This window comes from Sinocyclocheilus grahami, unplaced genomic scaffold, assembly GCF_001515645.1.
Source record: "Sinocyclocheilus grahami isolate Dianchi unplaced genomic scaffold, SAMN03320097.WGS_v1.1 scaffold1349.1, whole genome shotgun sequence".
Taxonomy (NCBI): Eukaryota; Metazoa; Chordata; class Actinopteri; order Cypriniformes; family Cyprinidae; genus Sinocyclocheilus; species Sinocyclocheilus grahami.
Genome location: NW_015506528.1, coordinates 12,139 through 32,764, shown reverse-complemented (window position 1 = coordinate 32,764; position 20,626 = coordinate 12,139). Strand labels below are relative to the sequence as shown.

The window sequence follows — 20,626 nt, the reverse complement described above, 5'->3', positions numbered from 1 at the left end:
TTGGTACTTAGTGCTCGCCATGGTTCTGGCCCGCACTTCCCTCAGCATGGCGGCGTGGGTATATCGTTCCCCATAGCGACCCCTAGAGGACGCAGTTCGAAGTTTCCTTGAAAGGGAACGTCTCAGGTTACTTATGTAACCATGGTTCCCTGAGTAGGGAACGAGGGAACGTCCTCTAGGCTTCCTGCCATGCTTCGAACGCAAGCTTCAGACGAAGAAGTGAATGGCATGTTCTCCCGGCGCCAATTTATACTATAGTCGCATCGGTAGGGACGTCATGGGCTGTTGCCGGCCAACGTGTTGTTGGTGTTTTTTTAATGTATGCTTCAGACATGGGTCCCCGACGAGGCGTTCCTCCATAGCGACCCCTAGAGGACGCAGTGTCTCGTTCCCTACTCAGGGAACCATGGTTACATAAGTAACCTGAGACGTTTTTCCATCAAATGTATTCTAACAAGTTGGTTGAATAAAAATATTTGGACTTTATATTTAAAAAAAAAATGACCTCAAGTTAGCATTAGGTTGCTAGTTAGCTAGCCAGTTAGAATCAGCTAACATTTTTTTTCAAAAAGGCTATTATAATTTTGTAATTCATAATTATTGATTTATATTATTTTTTAATTTTAAGCTAAAGCTGCATGTACTCTGATTTTGCTGTAAATGTTTAAAGCAAATTGCTTTGTCAGACTGGGGGGCATTTTACCCCAAAAGGCCCCCTTGGCACAAATTAAATTTTTGTTAAATCTCTAATAAACATGAAAACTCTGGACATTTTTCATACTTGGTTTATAATGTATGTCATTGTCACTAAAACAATGATAACTTTTCTGAACACATTTAAGTCCTAAAGGGGATGTTTTCCCCCACATTTGTATTTCGCTCAATAGTTGGATTGACTACAAGAACACAATGTCTCCATCATTAGGATGGAATTTGTGATTAGCTCACGCGGTGTACAGGCTGAACTTAATACAAACTTTTAAACATCAGAAAACAACAAAATATTCACCCTTTAAGGGGTAACATTTGCAATTCTTATAACTTCAACACATTAAGAATGCATTCTTATTACATTTACATGTCTTTCATACCTGATTAGGGGAGATGTGATAGTTAAAGGGATAGTTCACCCAAAAATGAAAATTTGATGTTTATCTGCTTACCCCCAGGGCATCCAAGATGTAGGTGACTTTGTTTCTTCAGTAAAATACATTTGATGATTTTTAAGTCCAACCCGTTGCAGTCTATCAGTCGTATAATGGATGGCAATGGTTACAAAGTCTATGAGTGTAAAAAAAACATGCACAGACAAATCCAAATTAAACCCTGCGGCTTGTGACGACACATTGATGTCCTAAGACATGAAATGATCGGTTTGTGCCAGAAACCGAACAGTATTTATATAATTTTTTACCTCTAATACACCACTATGTCCAACTGCTTTGAGCACGCGCACGGCTTCCGGTGTGTGAGATGTGTACGCGCTCTGGCGTAGTTTACGAGTTTATGCAAGCGCCGGAAGTGATCGCTCGCGCGTATATGTCACTCATTGTTTACACAGTGCACAGACATTGTAGGTACGGCGGCTAATCAAAATGGTACTTACTTGCGCTTATCCGAATTGTTCAAACTGACTTCTGAGCCTGCTCGCCTGAAGTTATGGTTGATTGCTCTTCGGCTGGATATCAACACACTGTGATGAGTCGGCTGCCTCCCCCTAATTATCAGCATCACCCCATCCCTTAATCGCCACCCTTCGCCAGGCTCCCGACATGAGTGCGTGTGTGAGAGAGGAGGGGCGCTGAAATAGCCAGGGCTGGGGGCGTATGATGGGGCACACCTGAACCGAATGGAGCCTCATCGCCACCGCTGTTTAAATGCCGAGCGCGCCTCTCCTCGGGAGACCGGTCTCTTCCCCGTGCATGCACGCTGGTGTCCTCGTGGGTCCAGGAGGGGTGTGTAGAGGGACTCACGTGCCGCCAGAGTCGTGAGCTGCCGAACCCGCAGTCCGGACGAGAACCGCACCCGTTACACGGCCGTCAGGGCAAGGATGCTGGGCCATCTAGTCCCTTCAAGTGCCGTGAGCAGAGAGAAGGACGAAGCCGCTGATAGAAGCCGCCGCCGGACTCCACCCCTTACCTGGACCTTTCCTTCCTTACTGACCACTGCCCTTCCCTTCACGAACCCCGCAGCACGACGAGGACACCAGATCCCCTGTTTATTTTGGACACTTGATTCCCTTTTTTCTGGACACTTTGTTTATTTTCTGTTAATAAACGATGTCTGTCGTTTGCTCCTCCCGCGACAACAAACCCATTAACGTAACCTACGCCAGAGCGCATACACATCTCACGCACCGGAAGCCGTGCGCGCGCCCAAAGCAGTTGGACATAGTGGTGTATTAGAGGTAAAAAATTATATAAATACGGTTCGGTTTCTGGCACAAACCGATCGTTTCGTGTGTTGGGACATCGATGTGTCATCACGAGCCGCAGGGTTAAATTTGGATTTGTCTGTGCATGGTTTTTTTACTCTCATAGATTTGGTTACCATTGCCATCCATTATAAGACTGATAGACTGCAACGGTTGGACTTAAAAATCATCAAATGTGTTGTACTGAAGAAACAAAGTCACCTACATCTTGGATGCCCTGGGGGTAAGCAGATAAACATCACATTTTCATTTTTGGGTGAACTATCCCTTTAATAAAACACAGGACATGGAGCTGCTGCTTCATCATCAGAGTCTCTGTCTTTTCTGAGCAGCGCGCCCCCTTTCCAAACAGGTGAACACTTCCTAAGGAAAGGCAATCAATAGCTATGTTTCCATCCACCTATGTTTATGTGCATTTTGAAATACTGCATAAAAAGATGCTGGATGGAAACACCAAGATGTGCATAAATTCTAAAAATGCGCATAAAAAAACATGCGCACAATTGAGTTGGATAAACTTTTTATCCGTTAATAAAAAAATGCGCATAAACTACGATAGAAACACATTTACCGAATAAAGTCAAAAAAGCAATGTGACTTTGCATGATAGGACGGGATAACTTGACTAACCAGCAGACCGTTCTCGTTGCACCCCTTACCAAAAAGTAATATACTTCAAGTTTATTTTAGTAAGTATACTTAAATAAAGTTCAAGTACATTTTTAAGTATACTTTATGTAGTAAGTATACAAATATCAGTGTACTAGTAGTATACTTGTAAGTGTACTATTTCAATACTCCTTGGGATTAAATTGGCCCACTTTCTAGTATATAAAAGTATACTTTTAAGTATGCTTTAAGTATAACAGTAGTAAACTTTGAGTACAGAACTAGTTTACATCAAAATGTTTAGTTTTTACTGCAACTATATTAAAAGTGAACTTATAGGTATACTGATAGTTTACTAATTAAATACTTGTAGCATTTTTAGTGCACTTTGAAGTATAGTCTCAGTAAACTACTAGTTTAGTAGTTTTATACTGCAAGTATATTCGTACGTTTTCTTTAAGTGAACTTTACATCATACTTTAAGTATACTACTATGTCCCTATTTAGGTATTAATTTGTACATATTTTGTTACATGAATATCTGAACATACAAAACATCAAAAGAAAGAACAGGGTATCTGCTTGTAAACAAAAACATTTTATTCTAGTTTCATGCATTCTTTTTTAAGACACTTTAATGTGGATAAGTTTCATAAATAAAAAATAAAGAAATAAACAACAATTTGAACAAAAAGCTGAAAAAAGACTATGAATTGGATTCAGAATGATAACCAAAACGTAGATAAAGTCGATTAAACCCCCTAAAGCTTGACAGTTTTCATTGGTCGACATTTTATTCCATAATGTTACATAGTTTTGATACTGTTTTATGTCTGATGATCGTGTTAGATTACATGTGGAAGCATCTGTTGTTTCGGTTTATTCTTCACTTGTGTTTTTTGGAAATTCTGTACAGAAGATGTGTACTAGCGCCCCCTACAGTATAACAATGAAAACACGGATTCTAAGAGCACAATTATAGCTAAAATATATTTAGACTTTTTCTAAGTATAAGCCAAGTATACTTAAATGTCATTTTAAGTATATTTCTGAGAAGTACATAAAGCCCATTTCTGAGAAGTACATAAAAAGTAGACAAAGAATACTTTCCTATTTTTAGTTTAAAAGAAGTACACTAAAAGCACACTTGAATAAACTTATTTTTCGTAATGGACAGCATCTGAAATGTTGTTTCAGTCATTCTGAAATGCCCAAGCAAATTGTCTTACATGACTGTTCCCAAACAGCAGGCATCCACCTCCAAAGGAATAACAGCATTTATTGTTTCGTCTGCTCACTCTGAGGCGCAAGTAATTTATATATGAAAATTATTATATTCAGTAGCTTCTCCTACTTTTCTTAGTGATATTTAGTGTCAGTTTGTCAGGAAGTGATGATTTTGTTCTCTTTGACCCATTGGATGGAAAGAAGAAGGATTAGTTGCATTCCTGCTAGATCAATGATTATGGTCAGTTGTTCTGTAATGTTGTGGGGACTGGAGGAAACAAGCAGACGCGAGAATCTAAGTGCAGGCTGTTTAATGAAGTGACTAAATAAACGAAGCAAAACAGCAAAAACATAGAAAAAAAAACACGAGGAAAACAGCAACCATTAGTTATAACAAATCACAAAGCACAAGAGAAACACAAGGGCTATAGGTAAATACACTGGAGAACAAAAGGACCAATAAGTAACTATGACAACAAACAAGGAAAGGGGTGTGGCTAATACATTGCCATGACAACTAACAAGGGACAAGGCACACGGGGTAGTGGGGGACCTGGTCACTGTCCTCTTCCTCCTGCCCTCTTGGTCCACCAGCAGGCTTCAACAGAGACACGTGAAAGGTGGGAGTGATGTGATAAGTAGTGGGCAAGGCAATGGGGTTTGACACAAGGGTAATCGGTCTAAGAATTTTGAATGGACCAATTTATCCACATTTCTTGAAGGGTAGATGGAGACGTAGATCACAGGTAGAATGCCAGACCCACTGACCTGGAGTGTATTCCGGGTTGGGATGCAGTGATGGACAGCCTGTTCCTTTCCTCTTCTGAATAAATAACTGAATAAGGGAGGTTGAAATCGTAGCACACATTGGAAAGGGGTCAAAAACCTGTGGAGGGTTTCTGTAGTGAGTTCTGGGCATGTTCTGCCCAAAGCAGATGCTCCAGTAAGACTGATTCTGGTTCGCAGTATGTCCATAGAAAGTGAGTCAATTCTTGATTTAAGTGTTCAGTTTGACAGTTGAATTCAGGATGATACCCATTTGTAAGGATGACGTTTACTTTGAGCTGTTGGAAGAATGTGGACCACACTCAAGAGGTAAACTTGGGCCCCGGTCTGAAACGATGTCCTCGGGTATACCATAATATCTGAATACCCACCAGAAGTGGTTGCGGAGTAGCAGTAATACCAGGATGCCCGGAACTAGGGGAGGAATGAATGCACTACAAGACCTTCTTTTGGAATGATGAAGAAACATAAGTCTGATTCAGAGGACAGTGTGGGAGTGATGGGTTACATGCTTGTTCCATTGTACAGGAACCAAGATCATGGTTGACCATATGAAGGGTTCGTCGGTCTTTGCATGTTGTGAGGACTCATATTGTTGGGAAAGAGCATTGGCTTTCGTGTTTTTGAAACCTGTATGATATGTGACAGTGAACTTAAACTGAGTAAAGAAGAGAGCCCACCTGGCCTGTCTGAGATTGAGTCTTTTGGCCATGTGAAGATACTCTAGATTTCTATGATCTGTCAGGACCAGGAAGGGATGTTTTTTTTCTTCTAGCCAGTGCTGCCACTCCTCAAAAGCTGCTTTCATGGCCAGCAATTCCCAGTTCCCCACATCATAGTTCTGTTCAGCAGGAATATGCTTGCATGAATAATATAGACAAGGGTAGAGTTTGGGTGGTGCACCATGACATTGGGAGAGAATGCTATGATGCCTCTGTTGGAAACATCTGTTTTGACAGTGAAAAGAAGGTTAGGATCAGTGTTATGAAGAATGGGTGCTCAAGTAAAGCTTGCCTTGAGATTTTGAAAGGAGTGGAGAGCTGTCGGGGACCAAGATAACGCAGTACTCAGTCCTTTGCGAAACAGGGCACTGCAGTGGCAGTATCAAATGAGCAGGGCACTGCAGCGGCAGTATCAAATGATGCGGGCACTGCTGTGGCAGTATCAAATGAAGCAGGGCATTGCAGCGGCAGCATCAAATTTAATTTAACTGATCAGAATTAGATGGACTTTCTTTGTCTGAAAATTATTGGTCCTGATATAGCTCTTGGAAGTGTCCGATGACAATTGACCGAGAGCTTGGATCTTCTGCTGTGAGAGACCTTTTTGAGCTGCTGTAGTTACTGCCCTGATTCGGAAGGAGTGGCTGGAAAATCTTTCTACGGGTATGACTGGTTGGGCGATGTTTTTTGAACATTGTTTGGATAAATGTTTTTGAAACCAAAAACGTGTGACGGGGTGGTTACATCGACAAAAAGAGGGTCAAGGGGAGGATGTAGACTGAGAGCTTCTAAATTGCAGGTAAGAAAAAGGGCCTGATACGGTTGGATTGGTGACAGGAGGTTAAAAATTTAGACGTGGTGACCTCTTTTTCCTGATCTGATTTACTTTGATGAAATAGGAGATTGTTTCGCTGTCGAGCACGGAAAGGTCGGAGACGGTTGGATGGAGTTTGGGGTTGAATACAATGCTGTAGTTACTGCCCTGATTCGGAAGGTGTGACAGGAAAATCTTTCTATGGGTATGACTGGTTGGACGATGTTTTGGATCGTTTGGATAGATGTTTTTGAAACCAAAAACGTGTGACGGGGTGGTTACATCGACAAAAAGAGGGTCAAGGGGAGGATGTAGACTGAGAGCTTCTAAATTGCAGGTAAGAAAAAGGGCCTGATACGGTTGGATTGGTGACAGGAGGTTAAAAATTTAGACGTGGTGACCTCTTTTTCCTGATCTGATTTACTTTGATGAAATAGGAGATTGTTTCGCTGTCGAGCACGGAAAGGTCGGAGACGGTTGGATGGAGTTTGGGGTTGAATACAAGTTATTGTGAATTCCAAGCATCTCAGGAAACCAAAAAAAGCCAGTATGAACATTGCGTCGAGTCTACGAGCGGTATGAAGATAGTGTTACCCTGTGCAGAGAATGTGGATATATTTAGAAAGAATGTCGAAAGTTATCGGCTGTCTAGCGTCCGGGCTTGGAGGATGAGAGTGCTGAATTCCTTTGATCAAAAGAGATGTTTGAGAATTGTTTATTTCAGGAGAGGGGCGCCGTAGATTAATTTGTGAAAAAAATGGATGCCGCTTAGATAAACTTTGATGGACCGGGCTTGGAGGTTCTTACAGGTGTTGAGGTCGGAAACGAAAGATGTGATTGAGAGGAGGGAGAAATCTGGAAATGGCAGGTTGTACAAGAGGTGGAAAGCTTTAAATCATCTCCAAGCAGTTAGATAAGATTGGATGGTTCTGGGTGAAACTGCTTGGAGGATCGAACCGAGTGACGCGTTGTGGAGGTTTTAAGGTATGTGTTGTGGGAATACAAGTTGCTATTAGTGAGGTACTGGGGTTGGCGATGGGTCCGCCTCCGGAGCCAGCGCTCTGAATTTCTGCGAGAATCTGAGACTTGATGGTATTAGGCACAGGGGGTGGTTCCTGAGCTGCAGCATTCGGTGGGGTAGGTAGTGGGACTGCGGTTAATGAAGTGTACTGAGGTTTAGATTGGAGAGAAGGGTTAAAAGGAAGATAAGGAGGGGCCGTAACCTTTTGCGGAGGCAGCCTCACGAACGGATTAGCCTCTGGTGCTGAGGGAAGCACGCAGGAAGAGGTAGGTGTACTGAGGTTTAGGTTGGAGAGAAGGGTTAAAAGGAAGATAAGGAGGGGCCGTAACCTTTTGCGGAGGCAGCCTCACGAACGGATTAGCCTCTGGTGCTGAGGGAAGCACGCAGGAAGAGGTAGAAGGAAATGAGGGAGGAGGTCTGTAAGCTTGCGCTGCTGGCTGATGATGCCCTGCTTGGACGTCAGCAGCGGGGTCTGCTGGCCATTGATAGGAAAAAGAAGTAGCAGAAGGGTAAGAGTAAGGTGGCTGATCTTGAGTGGCTAGCGGAGGCAGCCTCACGCTAACGTCTGCCGCCGGAGGTAGAAGGAAGGGAGTGAGAAAGATAGAAGTTTGGGAAGCTACGCCAGCGGGCGACATTGCGTGCGACGCTGTAGCTGAAGGCGCCACAGTGATTGGTTGAGAAGAGGAGTGAGGCAATGCAGTGTGAGGAGCAGCCGAGTCTGGGGCACGGCCCAGGCTTGCTGACGGCCTGCTGCGTCTTCAAGCTCGAGGGGAGCCGGAACTTGATCTGTACGACAACTTAATTTTGAATGAAGTAGGGAGCTAAGAGGAAGAGGTGCATGGGCTGCAGTTGTCAGCAGAGGCAGCCTGACGTTTAAATCGGCTTCCGGGTTAGTGTCTGCTATGGGAGCTGGAGGCCACGGAAAAGAAAAAGCAGTCATTAGAAATGGGAAGAAAAGCCCGAGATGTGTGGGCCTGAGTTGCAAGCGGAGGCAGCCTCACGCTTCCTTCAGCTGCTGTAGGTCACGGGAAGGGAGTGGGTTTTGTGACATCCTGAAGAGCCTGTGCAGCCTGCACAGCTAGCAGAGGCAGCCTCACGCTAGTGTGTGCTGTGGGAGCTGGAGGCCACTGAAAAGGAAAAGGATAAGGATTAGAAGTAACAGGAGGAAAGACTGAGATGTGAGGGCATGTGTTGCAAGCGTAAGCAGCTTTGCGCTTGTTTCAGCTGCTGTAGCTGTAGGCCACGGGGGCTTGTGATATTCGGGGGAAAATGCTGGAGAGCCTGTGCAGCCTGCAGAGCTTGCAGAGGCAGCCTCACACTAGTGTGTGCTACAGGAGCTGGAGACCACTGAAAAGGAAGAGAGGTTAGAAGTAGCAGGAGAAATATGACAACTTTGACAAGATCATAAAATGACGAAAAGACATGCTTTTCCTCTTAACCACACAATAAGTAGTAAGTATTGAAACCGCTAGCCAGCCAAGCAGCACATCAGCTGATAGAGACTTGGAGAGAGGTGCCTAGCAGTATGCACAATGCATGCAAATTAGGTTGCTAGTTGTACTTGTTCAATAATAATAATAATAATAATAAGGATAAGGATTAGAAGTAACAGGAGGAAAGACTGAGATGTGAGGGCATGTGTTGCAAGCGTAAGCAGCTTTGCGCTTGTTTCAGCTGCTGTAGCTGTAGGCCACGGGGGCTTGTGATATTCGGGGGAAAATGCTGGAGAGCCTGTGCAGCCTGCAGAGCTTGCAGAGGCAGCCTCACACTAGTGTGTGCTACAGGAGCTGGAGACCACTGAAAAGGAAGAGAGGTTAGAAGTAGCAGGAGAAATATGACAACTTTGACAAGATCATAAAATGACGAAAAGACATGCTTTTCCTCTTAACCACACAATAAGTAGTAAGTATTGAAATCGCTAGCCAGCCAAGCAGCACATCAGCTGATAGAGACTTGGAGAGAGGTGCCTAGCAGTATGCACAATGCATGCAAATTAGGTTGCTAGTTGTACTTGTTCAATAATAATAATAATATTAATAGTTTCTTTATGATAGGCCTTAATTGTTAGTTTGCGCCTATAATTGTACACTGTTTAACTTATTTTCACAAAAATCAATCTTTTTCATCTTATCTGTCTATCTGAGTACAATGTGTAATTTAAAATACAGGTAAAAAGCTAGTGAAAATTAATACAGAAAATTAGAGTAATTTCATTGTGTGTTCTACGCAGTTTTGCGTCATGGTTACAAAAATGACATCAACATCCATAATGTCATCACGTCGTTTAACAACTTTTAACAACAAATGACCTACCTTTAGCGACTTTACCTGAAAATTAAATTGCAACACGGCCTGCAATGCCAGCGGAAGCAGCCTCGCGCTAGTGAATGCTACGAGAGCTGGAGGCCTGGCCGGAAGAGCCGCGGTGAAAAGTTGAGCCGAAGCGGGAAACGAATGAGGTTTTGCTGCGGTGAGAACTGGAGCGCGGCCCAGGCTTGTTTAAGGCTTACTGCTGTGACCCAAAGCTCAAGGAGAGCCGGGTCTTGTGCAGGACAATGGTGGTGTCGAGTGAGGCGAATCTGAGGCTTTGCTCAATCTTTTGGCCGCCTTGGCTAATTTGCAGGGGAAGAATAGATTGTACAGATCAGCTTTGTTTACCCTCCATGAGAATGGTTAGTCGGAAATAAATCAGCGTTTGCTTCAGCCTTAAATACTATCCACTTTCTGATCGAAGGATATATTGACATGGCCGAATGATACAAGGATGTTGGGGAAGTTGGAAGTCTCACCGGTGGAGTCGAGATTAAGCCTCGACGTTGTGGAGAGCGTGTGGCTGGTCGAGCAGAGTGGTGGCCGCGATGAAGCCCTATTGCTCGGTGGTGGTGACTGGCGGAAAAGGAGTGAGCCTAGGGCCGGCAGATTGCGACGGAGGATACGAAAGATCTCCGGTACAGGTCTCGTCGTAGTACGGAAAAAGTTGAGTCTGTGATATACAGGCTAAAGGAGCAAAACTGAATGCTGGAAAACTGTCGAGGAACTGAGGCAAGTTGGCTGTATATATATACATATGTATATATATATATATATATGTATTGTGCTTGTTAAGGTGATTGGCTGATGAGCTCCACCTGGGCCAGACTGATTGATTATCTGATCGTGCTCCTCCCGAACCTTGTTAATAAAACATCATATAGATAGATAGATAGATAGATATTTTTTTATTGAATATATGGAGTAATTCATAGTCTAGGGTGGAGAAATGAACACTTGAATTTAGCAACTTGTAACTTGATGGAAAATAAATACACAGATAAAATGAAAAACTAAACTAAAAACATGTCAGCACAATTAGCAACCAATAGATATAAACATAGGCTGTCTAAAAGCTAAAGCTGAAATATACTGCCTCCACGAGCAGTGTACAGAGGTCGACAAGGCATATCCAAATCCAATAATCATATCACAACATGTCTATGCCTTCATCTGATCGATTTTTGAAAGTAGCATAGATGTATCCTTTGATATCCCACTATTCTGTGTGTGCAGTTCTGTACAGTAGAGCTGAAGAATATAATGACATCTGAAAGTTGCAGACAGCAGTCAGTTTGAGTATTTATATTATTATGATTTTGACCATTTTTTCAACTTAAAATTTAAATTTCTAGTGAAAAGTATTGTAGTAATTACTTATTTGTTTAGTTATCACAAAAGATCCACATTTAGGTCCGCTCGATAGAGACTCCAAGGCCTGAAATATGTGTGTCAGACAAAGGAGACATGCAAATTGTGCAGTGTTCATAGGGCTCCAGCAACACGGTTGGAAACCACTGCATTATTAGACTGTTATGTTACCTCAGAAGCATGTCTGTTTCACGAGATACCTTTGTACACAAATGCTGCCTGTAAAGTTTTTGCCTGTTAGGGCAGTGAAGCTTTGGAATGCAGCCATAAATGAATCAACAGGACAACTGCGAAAACAGTTACAATTAAACTAAATACAATCTAAGAGTTCTCACAATACAGCTGAACAGAATTCACATCACATGATCATGGATTGTGCTTTACATATATTACAATAGCTTATTGTAGTCATCGCACATTTTCCCTTTGTAACATCCATTCATTTATAATAGACATTCACTTACTTTAAAAAGGTAAAACCTTTCTTTTCTTTATAAATTTGAGAAACGTTTGTCTTATTTCTTTTGTTCTCCACCCATAGATTATTGGGTTGAAACAACTTGGAAACATAATGTATATTATGCTCATAAATGTACGGTTGCTAGAAGAAACATTACTCCTTATTCTGTAGGACATAAATGCAATCAAGGCAGAAGTCAAACTAAGTGTCATAACAATGATGTGGGTAATGCAGGTATTTATGGCCTTAAAATGAGCCTTACCAGATCTAAACACAGAGGTAAAAATCACAACATATGAAATTGTAATGAGAATAAAATCAGTAGTTGGGATTATGAAAGCAGACAGAAGTCCTACAATGTTATTAACAGATATATCTCCACAGGCTAACTGAACCAATGCCATGTGCTCACATAAACAGTGATCGATCATATTTCTACAAAATGTCAGTTTTCCTGCTAAAGAGACCATAGTGACCATCAGAAATCCATTTCTGATTAATGGCACAAAAACAAATTTTGAAAAGTTAGCAATTTCCATGTATTTATGATAATTAAGTGGTTTGCATATTGCAAAGTAACGATCCAGTGCCATCCACAAAAGCAAAGTAGATTGAAATGCTCCAACAAAATGAATGCCAAACATTTGTATCAAACAACCAGTCAGAGATATGCCACTCCAATTGAATAAAAAGCTAAGAAGCATGTTAGGTACAAAAAATATTGGTAAGATCAAGTCTAAAACTGCCATAACACCTATTAATACGTACATAGGAGAATGAAGAGACTTTTGAGATTTGATTAAATATATGAGAATAGAATTTTCTGTGATAGCCAATAAAAACATCAGAAAGAATGGAATAAATAAAAATGGCCTCCATTCTCCTAAGCTGTAGAAACCAATCAGCTTAAAGTCTGTGAATGAAATATTTTGTGCAGAAAGATCCTTCATGCTGAATAAAAGCCCTGCTGTGTTGATAAAACTGAGAAATTATAGTTGATCAAGTTTCCCTCTTAACAACATACGGATACCCTGAAATCAAATACATATTTACGTCATGGTGAAAAATATAACCCTGTGTTGTGAAACAAAATCATTGTTTCCGCTGCAATAAAATGACAATACAAAACAAATAAACATTATTATTATCAGTCAGATAAGAGGTGTGTTGTGTTTGAAGCTTTCATTACACTCATTAAAATTTATGACAAGCTCTAAATATACTGTTTCGTTTTCCCATGTGTCTGTTAGCTACTCCCATAGAGCAATAGAGCTCACTTCCTTTTTGTGGTATTTGCTTCTGTGGTGGTGGTCATTGGTTTTCTGATTTCTGTGATTTTTATGACCAACAATCACTACAAATGCAATGCATTTGAAAGAAATTGAGACTGTTTTACTGTATTATAATTGTGTTATTTGGCCATATGAAAATATTTATCCATCAACTACCCCTAATAATACATATCATGTTTTCATCTCACTAGCTTGTTTTATGGTAGTCAGAGTGTTTGCAGGCCTAATCATGAGTAGGCCTGTGAACTCTGTGGAGAACAGCAGAAATCAGTTTCCATATCTGAGAAAAAAAATATATCAGTAGCTCTAACTCGTTCCTCATTACTGGACTGTTTACTTGGCTAGATTAATCTCAAGGGCCCTTTGTGTTTCTGTTGCTATAACTATAGTCAGGGTCAAACTTACTTTCATCTCGCTAAAAACACACCAAATAGCACTCAAGGGACGCAGGCTTAAGATCTGAGTTGACCAAGAGAGACATTTGACATCACCAAGGGGCCAATTATCTTACAAAAGTTAATTGGGCGTTGTTTCACCACAAATTATTACAAGTGACGTCATGCTAATTGCAAATCATCACAAACTTTTTACATGACAGTGTGTTACTTTAAAAAAATGTGTCTTTGTTTACAGTCTTAATGTTCATGGTTGAAATAATTAAGAGCAACAAATGTTTTTTCACATATGGAAAATCTAAGGGCACAGCAGCACCTTGTTTATGACATTGTGATCAATCTTGCATCATGACCCAGTTTATGGACATTTGTGTAATTTACCAAAATATGTAGGTACCGCAATAATTTGTTTTTTAAATATTTGAAAGATTTCAAGAGGTCTGATACTTAATCTTACAGCATTGGGATTCTTTGTTTTCTGCTTGTCTGTGTTTCCCCATTTCATAAATCCTGTCAATATGTGCTGCAACATCACACTCTGGCCAGCATGGACTCAGAGAAATGAAAAGGTGTCCAATATACAAACTTCAAGGATCCATGCAGGGTCACCCTGGTTAGTCAGGTCACTAAGCTCCCAGGACATCTCAGCTATTTCTAGACTGAAAAAGTCTTTGTACTGAGAGTCATCAATAGCAGCAGCAACCAACAGCCCTGTTGTCTATGCCTATATCTCAGATATATGACTTCTAACAGTCACAATAGACTGTTACCAGTCAATTTTCTTTCAACATCAACAGCCATCTTTTCATTGCAAAGGTGGAACAAAAACTGCATCTGACACAGCATTTACAGGTGCATCTCAATAAATTAGAATGTCGTGGAAAAGTTCATTTATTTCAGTAATTCAACTCAAATTGTGAAACTTGTGTATTAAATAAATTCAATGCACATAGACTGAAGTAATTTAAGTCTTTGGTTCTTTTAATTGTGATGATTTTGGCTCACATTTAACAAAAACCCACCAATTCACTATCTCAACAAATTAGAATATGGTGACATGCCAATCAGCTAATCTGGTTTCCTGAGCCTTCAAAATGGTCTCTCAGTTTGGTTCACTAGGCTACACAATCATGGGGAAGACTGCTGATCTGACAGTTGTCCAGAAGACAATCATTGACACCCTTCACAAGGAGGGTAAGCCACAAACATTAATTGCCAAAGAAGCTGGCTTTCCATGACATTCTAATTTATTGAGATGCACCTGTATGTCTATTTACAAAGACTGTTTAATGCTGCTCAATGACATGTACTGTAATTACACACACACACACACACACACACAAACACACACACACACACACACACGTTGGTATTGGTGGTTTGCGGGGACTCTCCATAGGCTTAATGGTTTTTATACTGTACAAACTGTATTTTCTATCACCCTACACCAACCCTACCGCTTACAGAAAACTTTGTGCATTTTTAGATTTTCAAAACAACACATTCACACTCCCAACTCGATACATATTGTTGCTTGGTCAGGACCATTTGGAATCACTTTTTGACGCACAGGGTAGCACTTTAGCATCATTTTTCGACGTGCAGGGTCCTCCATTGCTTTAAATAAGAAACCTTTGGTGCCAATATGCAGACGCGAAAGGCATTAGGAATTTGATTGTCAAGATTAAATGATATATTGGGTAATAATATTGCCATTATTGCATATATGTTGGGGTGTGATTTTTTCAATATAGACAGTCACAGCAATTTTATTTACATTACACTATTTACACATTTATGAGCACATAACCCAACCCCTGCCCCTAAACCTACCATTTGTCAATAAAACAGGATCTAACAGGCAGACACAAATACAGTCATAAATTATTTTATTATTAAGTCTACATATATTATGAAGTCTTCTGAGGCAAAACGATTGATTTGTGAGAGGAATAGACGTGATCACTGTCTCTATCTGCCGTAAAACTCAGATCCTGTGTGCAGTCTGTGCGCAAATTAAAAAATTGCCGCCAGAAGAAGCCTTGTGTGTCTCGTGACTGATTGCATCATGCTAATGTTTGGAAGTATCTTTTTGAATTAGATGTGAGCGCTTTAAGGGAGCGGGATTATTTTCAGCGATTTAAACCTTATGATTTACTCTGTTCTTCACAAAGATATCCTATGGCATCAGAAGACTTGGAATGCAACACGACTTGTTTGTAATACTTTTATACTGCTTTTTATGGTCAGTTTTTGCAATAAATACATGTGACTATACTTTCATTTGCCTGTCACGTGTTTTATATTGTTCAGAAGTGGATAGGTTTAGAGTAGGGGTGGGGTTAGTTGCTCCAATGAAAGTATACATTTATATGAATAGATTTCTATTTTTATAAATGCATGCAAACCATTAAATTAAAGGGTTAGTTCACCCAAAAATTCAAATTCTGTCATTAATTACTCACCCTCATGTCATTCCAAACCCGTAAGACCATCATTAATCTTCGGAACACAGATTAAGATATTTTTGATAAAATCTGAGAGATCTCTGACCCTCCTTAGACAGCAACGCAACTACAATATTTCCAGGTCCAGAAACATAGCAAGGACATCTGTAAAATAGTCCATGGGACATCAGTGGTTCAACCATAATTTTATGATGCTACAAGAATACTTTTTGTGTGCAAAGAAAACAATAATAACAATTTATTCAACAATTCTTTTTCCAGAGTTATACCATCTTCCGCCGTTTTGGAGAGTATCCACTGAACGTAAACAAGGTAATCGGCAGTTGCTGAACTCAAAATACTATTCAGCATGTCAAAATAATATTAGGTAAATTTGCAGTTTGCGGAATCACACAGACCAAATAAAAACACATTCAGACACAGAAAGTGCATTTCAAAGTAGAATAACTGGCTGTAGCATTGTTTTTTTGGAGAAACAAGTATGTCAATTTAGCACGTATTCGATGTCCGACAGAAGTGGCTGCACAGACAGCATGTGATGATCTCCAGTCCCATTTTACCTTAGCTCCCAACCTGCTTAACCTGGAACTTGCATTTCAGTTTGTGGGGGTTACTATCAGGACAGATAACTGTCTCCCGAGCTCTGTTTTTCCTTTTTTTGCTTTGTGCCCCCCATCGGCCGTTTGGTTATGCCTCATACTCAGACCGCCCAGCCTGATCCTCAAATTCTCTGCTCTCCTTGGCCTTCTTGCCTCAGTCAAGCCCCTTGGTGGTTGCCGGTTCATAATGATCCCTGTTTACCGACTTTCTGTCTAGCCCTGACCTTGAACTGTCTTTTCTGTAGAGAACCTTTTTTGTACGGATTTCTGACTCTGACCCTTGATCAGACCTAACTATCTGTTCTGTCTTATCCTTGCTAGTTAAATGCCAGCTTATTTAATGTGCGTCAGATAAGCTGTCCATGGACAATACAAATAAACATCATATTTCATGTTTGTAATTAATAAAAATGACTTTAGAGACATCATTGAACACATTAATGTAACATAACTCTTAAATATTGTAATGTCTGATTACGTTTCTTAGGGAATTAATTATTATTAATTCATTCAGGTTTTGAAAGGACTCGAATCTGAAAATTCGAAGTCTACCTGATTAGAACTGATTTCAAATTTTAATAGTTTACACCTTATCAGTGGTCGTCCAGCGAGACGTTAATGTCCGTGTATCTTAATCTGACTGTGTGTATTTTCCTTGGCCACAGGTCAATACAATTATGATAATTTGTAAGCTCCTAGCGAGGTAACATGATCTTGGCAAGGTTTGACTTTAAAATTATACGACACCAGACAATGATTCTTTATAAATGAAACATGAATTTATTGGCTATTCTAAATTACATTGACCTAAGCTAAGACATACACATACACACACACATACATACAGTCTCTGAAGAATGAAAATGCTGTTAACGGAGTTCTGAGAAGTTCCCAAAGTTCTAACTCGTTTTCACGAGTGGTTTTAAATTCAGCCTGACAGAATTCATAAAGCAGAGATTTGTCTTACGTTTACTGCTTAAATCGATCATCAGCGCCAGTTCAGCAGATAGAAGATTTTGTTCGTTACTTGCGTTTTGCTGAAAGCTGAAACTGGGTTCCGGTTTTGGCTGCTGGAGGGAAATTCCTTTGCTGATTGGCTGTTGCGATGACATCAGGTTAACGTCCTTTTGGGAGAGCCCTCATTGGATTTGTTGGTTGCCAGGATACAGAGGAGCCTCTGGTTCTTCTGAGAGAGTCTGCTTTAGCAAGACTTTGCCTTGTGCAGAGTTACGAAGCTTCAACGGACTAGTTGAGTTCTTAGATGGTCAATCGCCTGATGATTCAGCTTGTGAGCACAAGTTATAGTGCTCTCCACACGGCAACAAGGCCTTGCTCGGGAAAGCAAGTGGCGAAGAGCCTGCGTTCGGGAGAGCAAGCAGCAAAAGCCTTCACTCGAGAGAGTAAACAGCGAGAAGCAATTGAATCTGAGTTGCAGTGGGGTTTTGATCCGTGGCATACGTCCAACCTACGGCGTGTTCTTCCAATTGGCTTCTTGCAAGGCGGAGCGTGCATACATTAACAAGAGGCTTCAATTCATCACATGAGGACACCTATAAAAGTTGTTAATACTTCTATAAAGTCTCTTAAATGCAAGTATTGTACATACTATTAAAGTTTACTTCATTTAAACATTCTGCATTTGTGGTGCCATTCATTCAAGATTAAACTTCACATATTACACACATTTTAATAACCTTATTTCCTAAAAAGGGTAATAAACACTGATTAAAGTTGCACCGATTACATGAAACACGTCAAGCATATATATAAGACATACAACATGTTATTTATGAATATGGTTGCCTTGCCTATGCACATAAATGATTATCTGTTGAAATTGTCTGTTGTAAATTTCGTGTTCCTTTGTCTGTGACAGGAGAAACGTGCGTTTTCTGAAAGTAGTAAAAGGATGCATCCCTTTTTTGGAATGCAAAAGGGGGGGAAAGGGGAGGTGTCCTGAGGTCATGCCCATGTCACGAGTTGTGTGTCTGCCATTCTTCTCTTGGACAGGGAGCTCTTAATCTGTCGCTTTCTGTTTATTGGATTTAGCAATTTATGCGTTAACCGGTCATGGGGTCCGGGCAAGTCTGTCGCTGGAACATTTCCAGATACCATGTTCTTTGTTCTGTTGTTTATTAGCTTGAGGGTGTGATTAAATTACTCGTCCTCTTCCTGTTGGATGTAGTAGTTCATTCATTGATGGTCACAAGACATCACGAGGTATCTATAAGTTGTAGTCCTGATACAAAAGATCTCTGTGTTATCTCTTGATTAGATTGGTTCGTCATCTCATGATGAGTTGTTTCTGTGGCATATCAGTGTCCGTTCATGACAGAAATCCCTACATGTAACCCCCTTTTGCTCAGTGAGGTTCCCATTGCGAACGTCAGCGGGAACTGGAACAAGAGGCAGAGAGAACAGACACACACAAGACACAAACAACATCTCCATCACTGACTGAATCCTGGTGCAGGACATGGGTAATTTTGGAAAGATCAGGTTTTGAAACTTGAGAAGACATAGGGATGCATTATTTAGGATTACTCGTATCATTATTGTGTCATTTAGATTGCTCTAATTGTCAGAGGTTCGACGAGGCGGTATAGGCGTAATCTCAATCAGGTTGGTTGAGTTCTCAGGTTCAGGTTCAGGTTCTTGGTCCGTTTTATCACGTCGGAACATGTGCGGGACGCCGGACATGCACTTGTTGAAAGACTCTTGAACGACGTTCACTCGCTTGTGGAGGAGGAAGGCAAGTGTCAGAGTCACAACATATCCTACAATAGTAGAAACGCAAAGCGCTGTGTCAGCGGCAGACCAAGACCGAATGATTGGCGCGCCAGCGGGCGGAAGGCGAGCGATAGCTTCTAGAGCTGTATCAACAGAAGTCAAATCAATAAGTTGCATTCCTTCCTCCTTGATCCTTTCTTCCAATTCTGGATCGAGGACGAAGGAATGCTGTTTGAAGAAGGGTGAGATTTCGAGTTCGGCCTGATACTCGTTGCCGGTAAGGTGATACAATGCTAAATCATCAATATGGAAGATCGAGCCCTTAGGGACATTGATCCATAAAGTCTGGTTGGGCAGGATAATGTGCATGGCAATGTCGTGTTGATCGTAGGTGAGGGTAGCTGTACGCGCTGGGGTGTCGACTAGCCGGCGGTTTCCGACGATCTTGGCTTGTGTTGCCTCAATTTGGTTGGCGCCGGCTTTTCTCAACGATTTACGACAAAAAAGATTTTTGGTGAAAGGAGTCAATCCTAGTTTCGGGACCTGGATTTAAAGTTGAGTTAAGGGAGTTCCCTGATGAGGGGACTAGAGGGGAAAGGAAATTGTAGTGAGGGGGGAAATGAAAAACACCAAGAGAGACACAAAGGAAAAAAACAAACAAACAAAGAAACACAAGGACACCGAATGAGGTGAGACAGCAAACGAGTGTCACATGTGTGGAGTACCTCCTCTCTACTAGAGGTTGGCCCTAGCAGTGCGGCGGAGGAGAGTGTGTAAGTGTTGTGTCTACGCAAGGTAGCTATATGTCTTCCTAAAATGACAGGATTTATGTCAGTGTAGTGTAGAGTATGAGATTGTCGGTCTGTGTCAGTTTGTTTGATCTTCCCCCTTTTCCTATCGGTTGGAGCCCTGGTGCCTCTTTATCTGGTTTCGATGGACCCATCGAAGGACTGGCTCGCTGCGCCCTTGGCTGATTTTGATTCGATAGGCAACAGGTGAGAGCTTGTCCACAATCTCATGGGGTCCTGTCCAGTGAGGTAGGAATTTCTTTGACAGGCGATGGGGAGCGTTCTGCCTTGGTTGGGCGAAGCTGTAGTACCATACTTTGTCTCCGACATTAAGTTCCTGGTGAGAGGCCTTTTGGTCATAGTAGGCTTTTTGACCTTCTGCACTTCTTTGGAGTTGTTGCGCGAAGGCAAAAGTTGTTGTCAGGTGCTGATGCAACTCTTCCAGGTATTGGTGAGTGGTATAGGTGGTAACGAGGTTCAGGTCACCAGGTTGGTACAGCAGGTGTAACGGTAGTGTCATTTGTCACCCCGTCATCATCTCGAACGGGGGTACTCCAGTAGACCGGTGAAGGGTGGCCCTGACGGCCATCAGTACCAGAG

General features: G+C 41.4%; 1 protein-coding gene across 1 annotated transcript; it reads right to left on the bottom strand.

Annotated features, from left to right (window-relative positions):
- Positions 1-4,787: 4,787 nt before the first annotated feature.
- Positions 4,788-12,704, bottom strand: LOC107569473 (olfactory receptor 52K1-like). The gene is made up of 3 exons (XM_016255580.1): positions 11,775-12,704; positions 5,737-5,897; positions 4,788-4,950 (listed from the first exon to the last, which is right to left on the bottom strand). The coding sequence occupies exons 1-3, from the start codon at positions 12,702-12,704 to the stop codon at positions 4,788-4,790; spliced, it is 1,254 nt and encodes a 417-aa protein (XP_016111066.1).
- Positions 12,705-20,626: the final 7,922 nt, after the last annotated feature.

Excerpts from the sequence above, each read along its gene's own strand:
- LOC107569473 (XM_016255580.1), bottom strand. The coding sequence starts at position 12,704 with ATGAAGGATCTTTCTGCACAAAATATTTCATTCACAGACTTTAAGCTG. Across the intron at positions 5,898-11,774 it reads AATTTATAAAGAAAAGAAAG|AACTATGATGTGGGGAACTG; the intron begins GTTTTACCTTTT and ends CCTGCTGAACAG. Across the intron at positions 4,951-5,736 it reads CTCAATCTCAGACAGGCCAG|ACCGATTACCCTTGTGTCAA; the intron begins GTGGGCTCTCTT and ends CAAAATTCTTAG.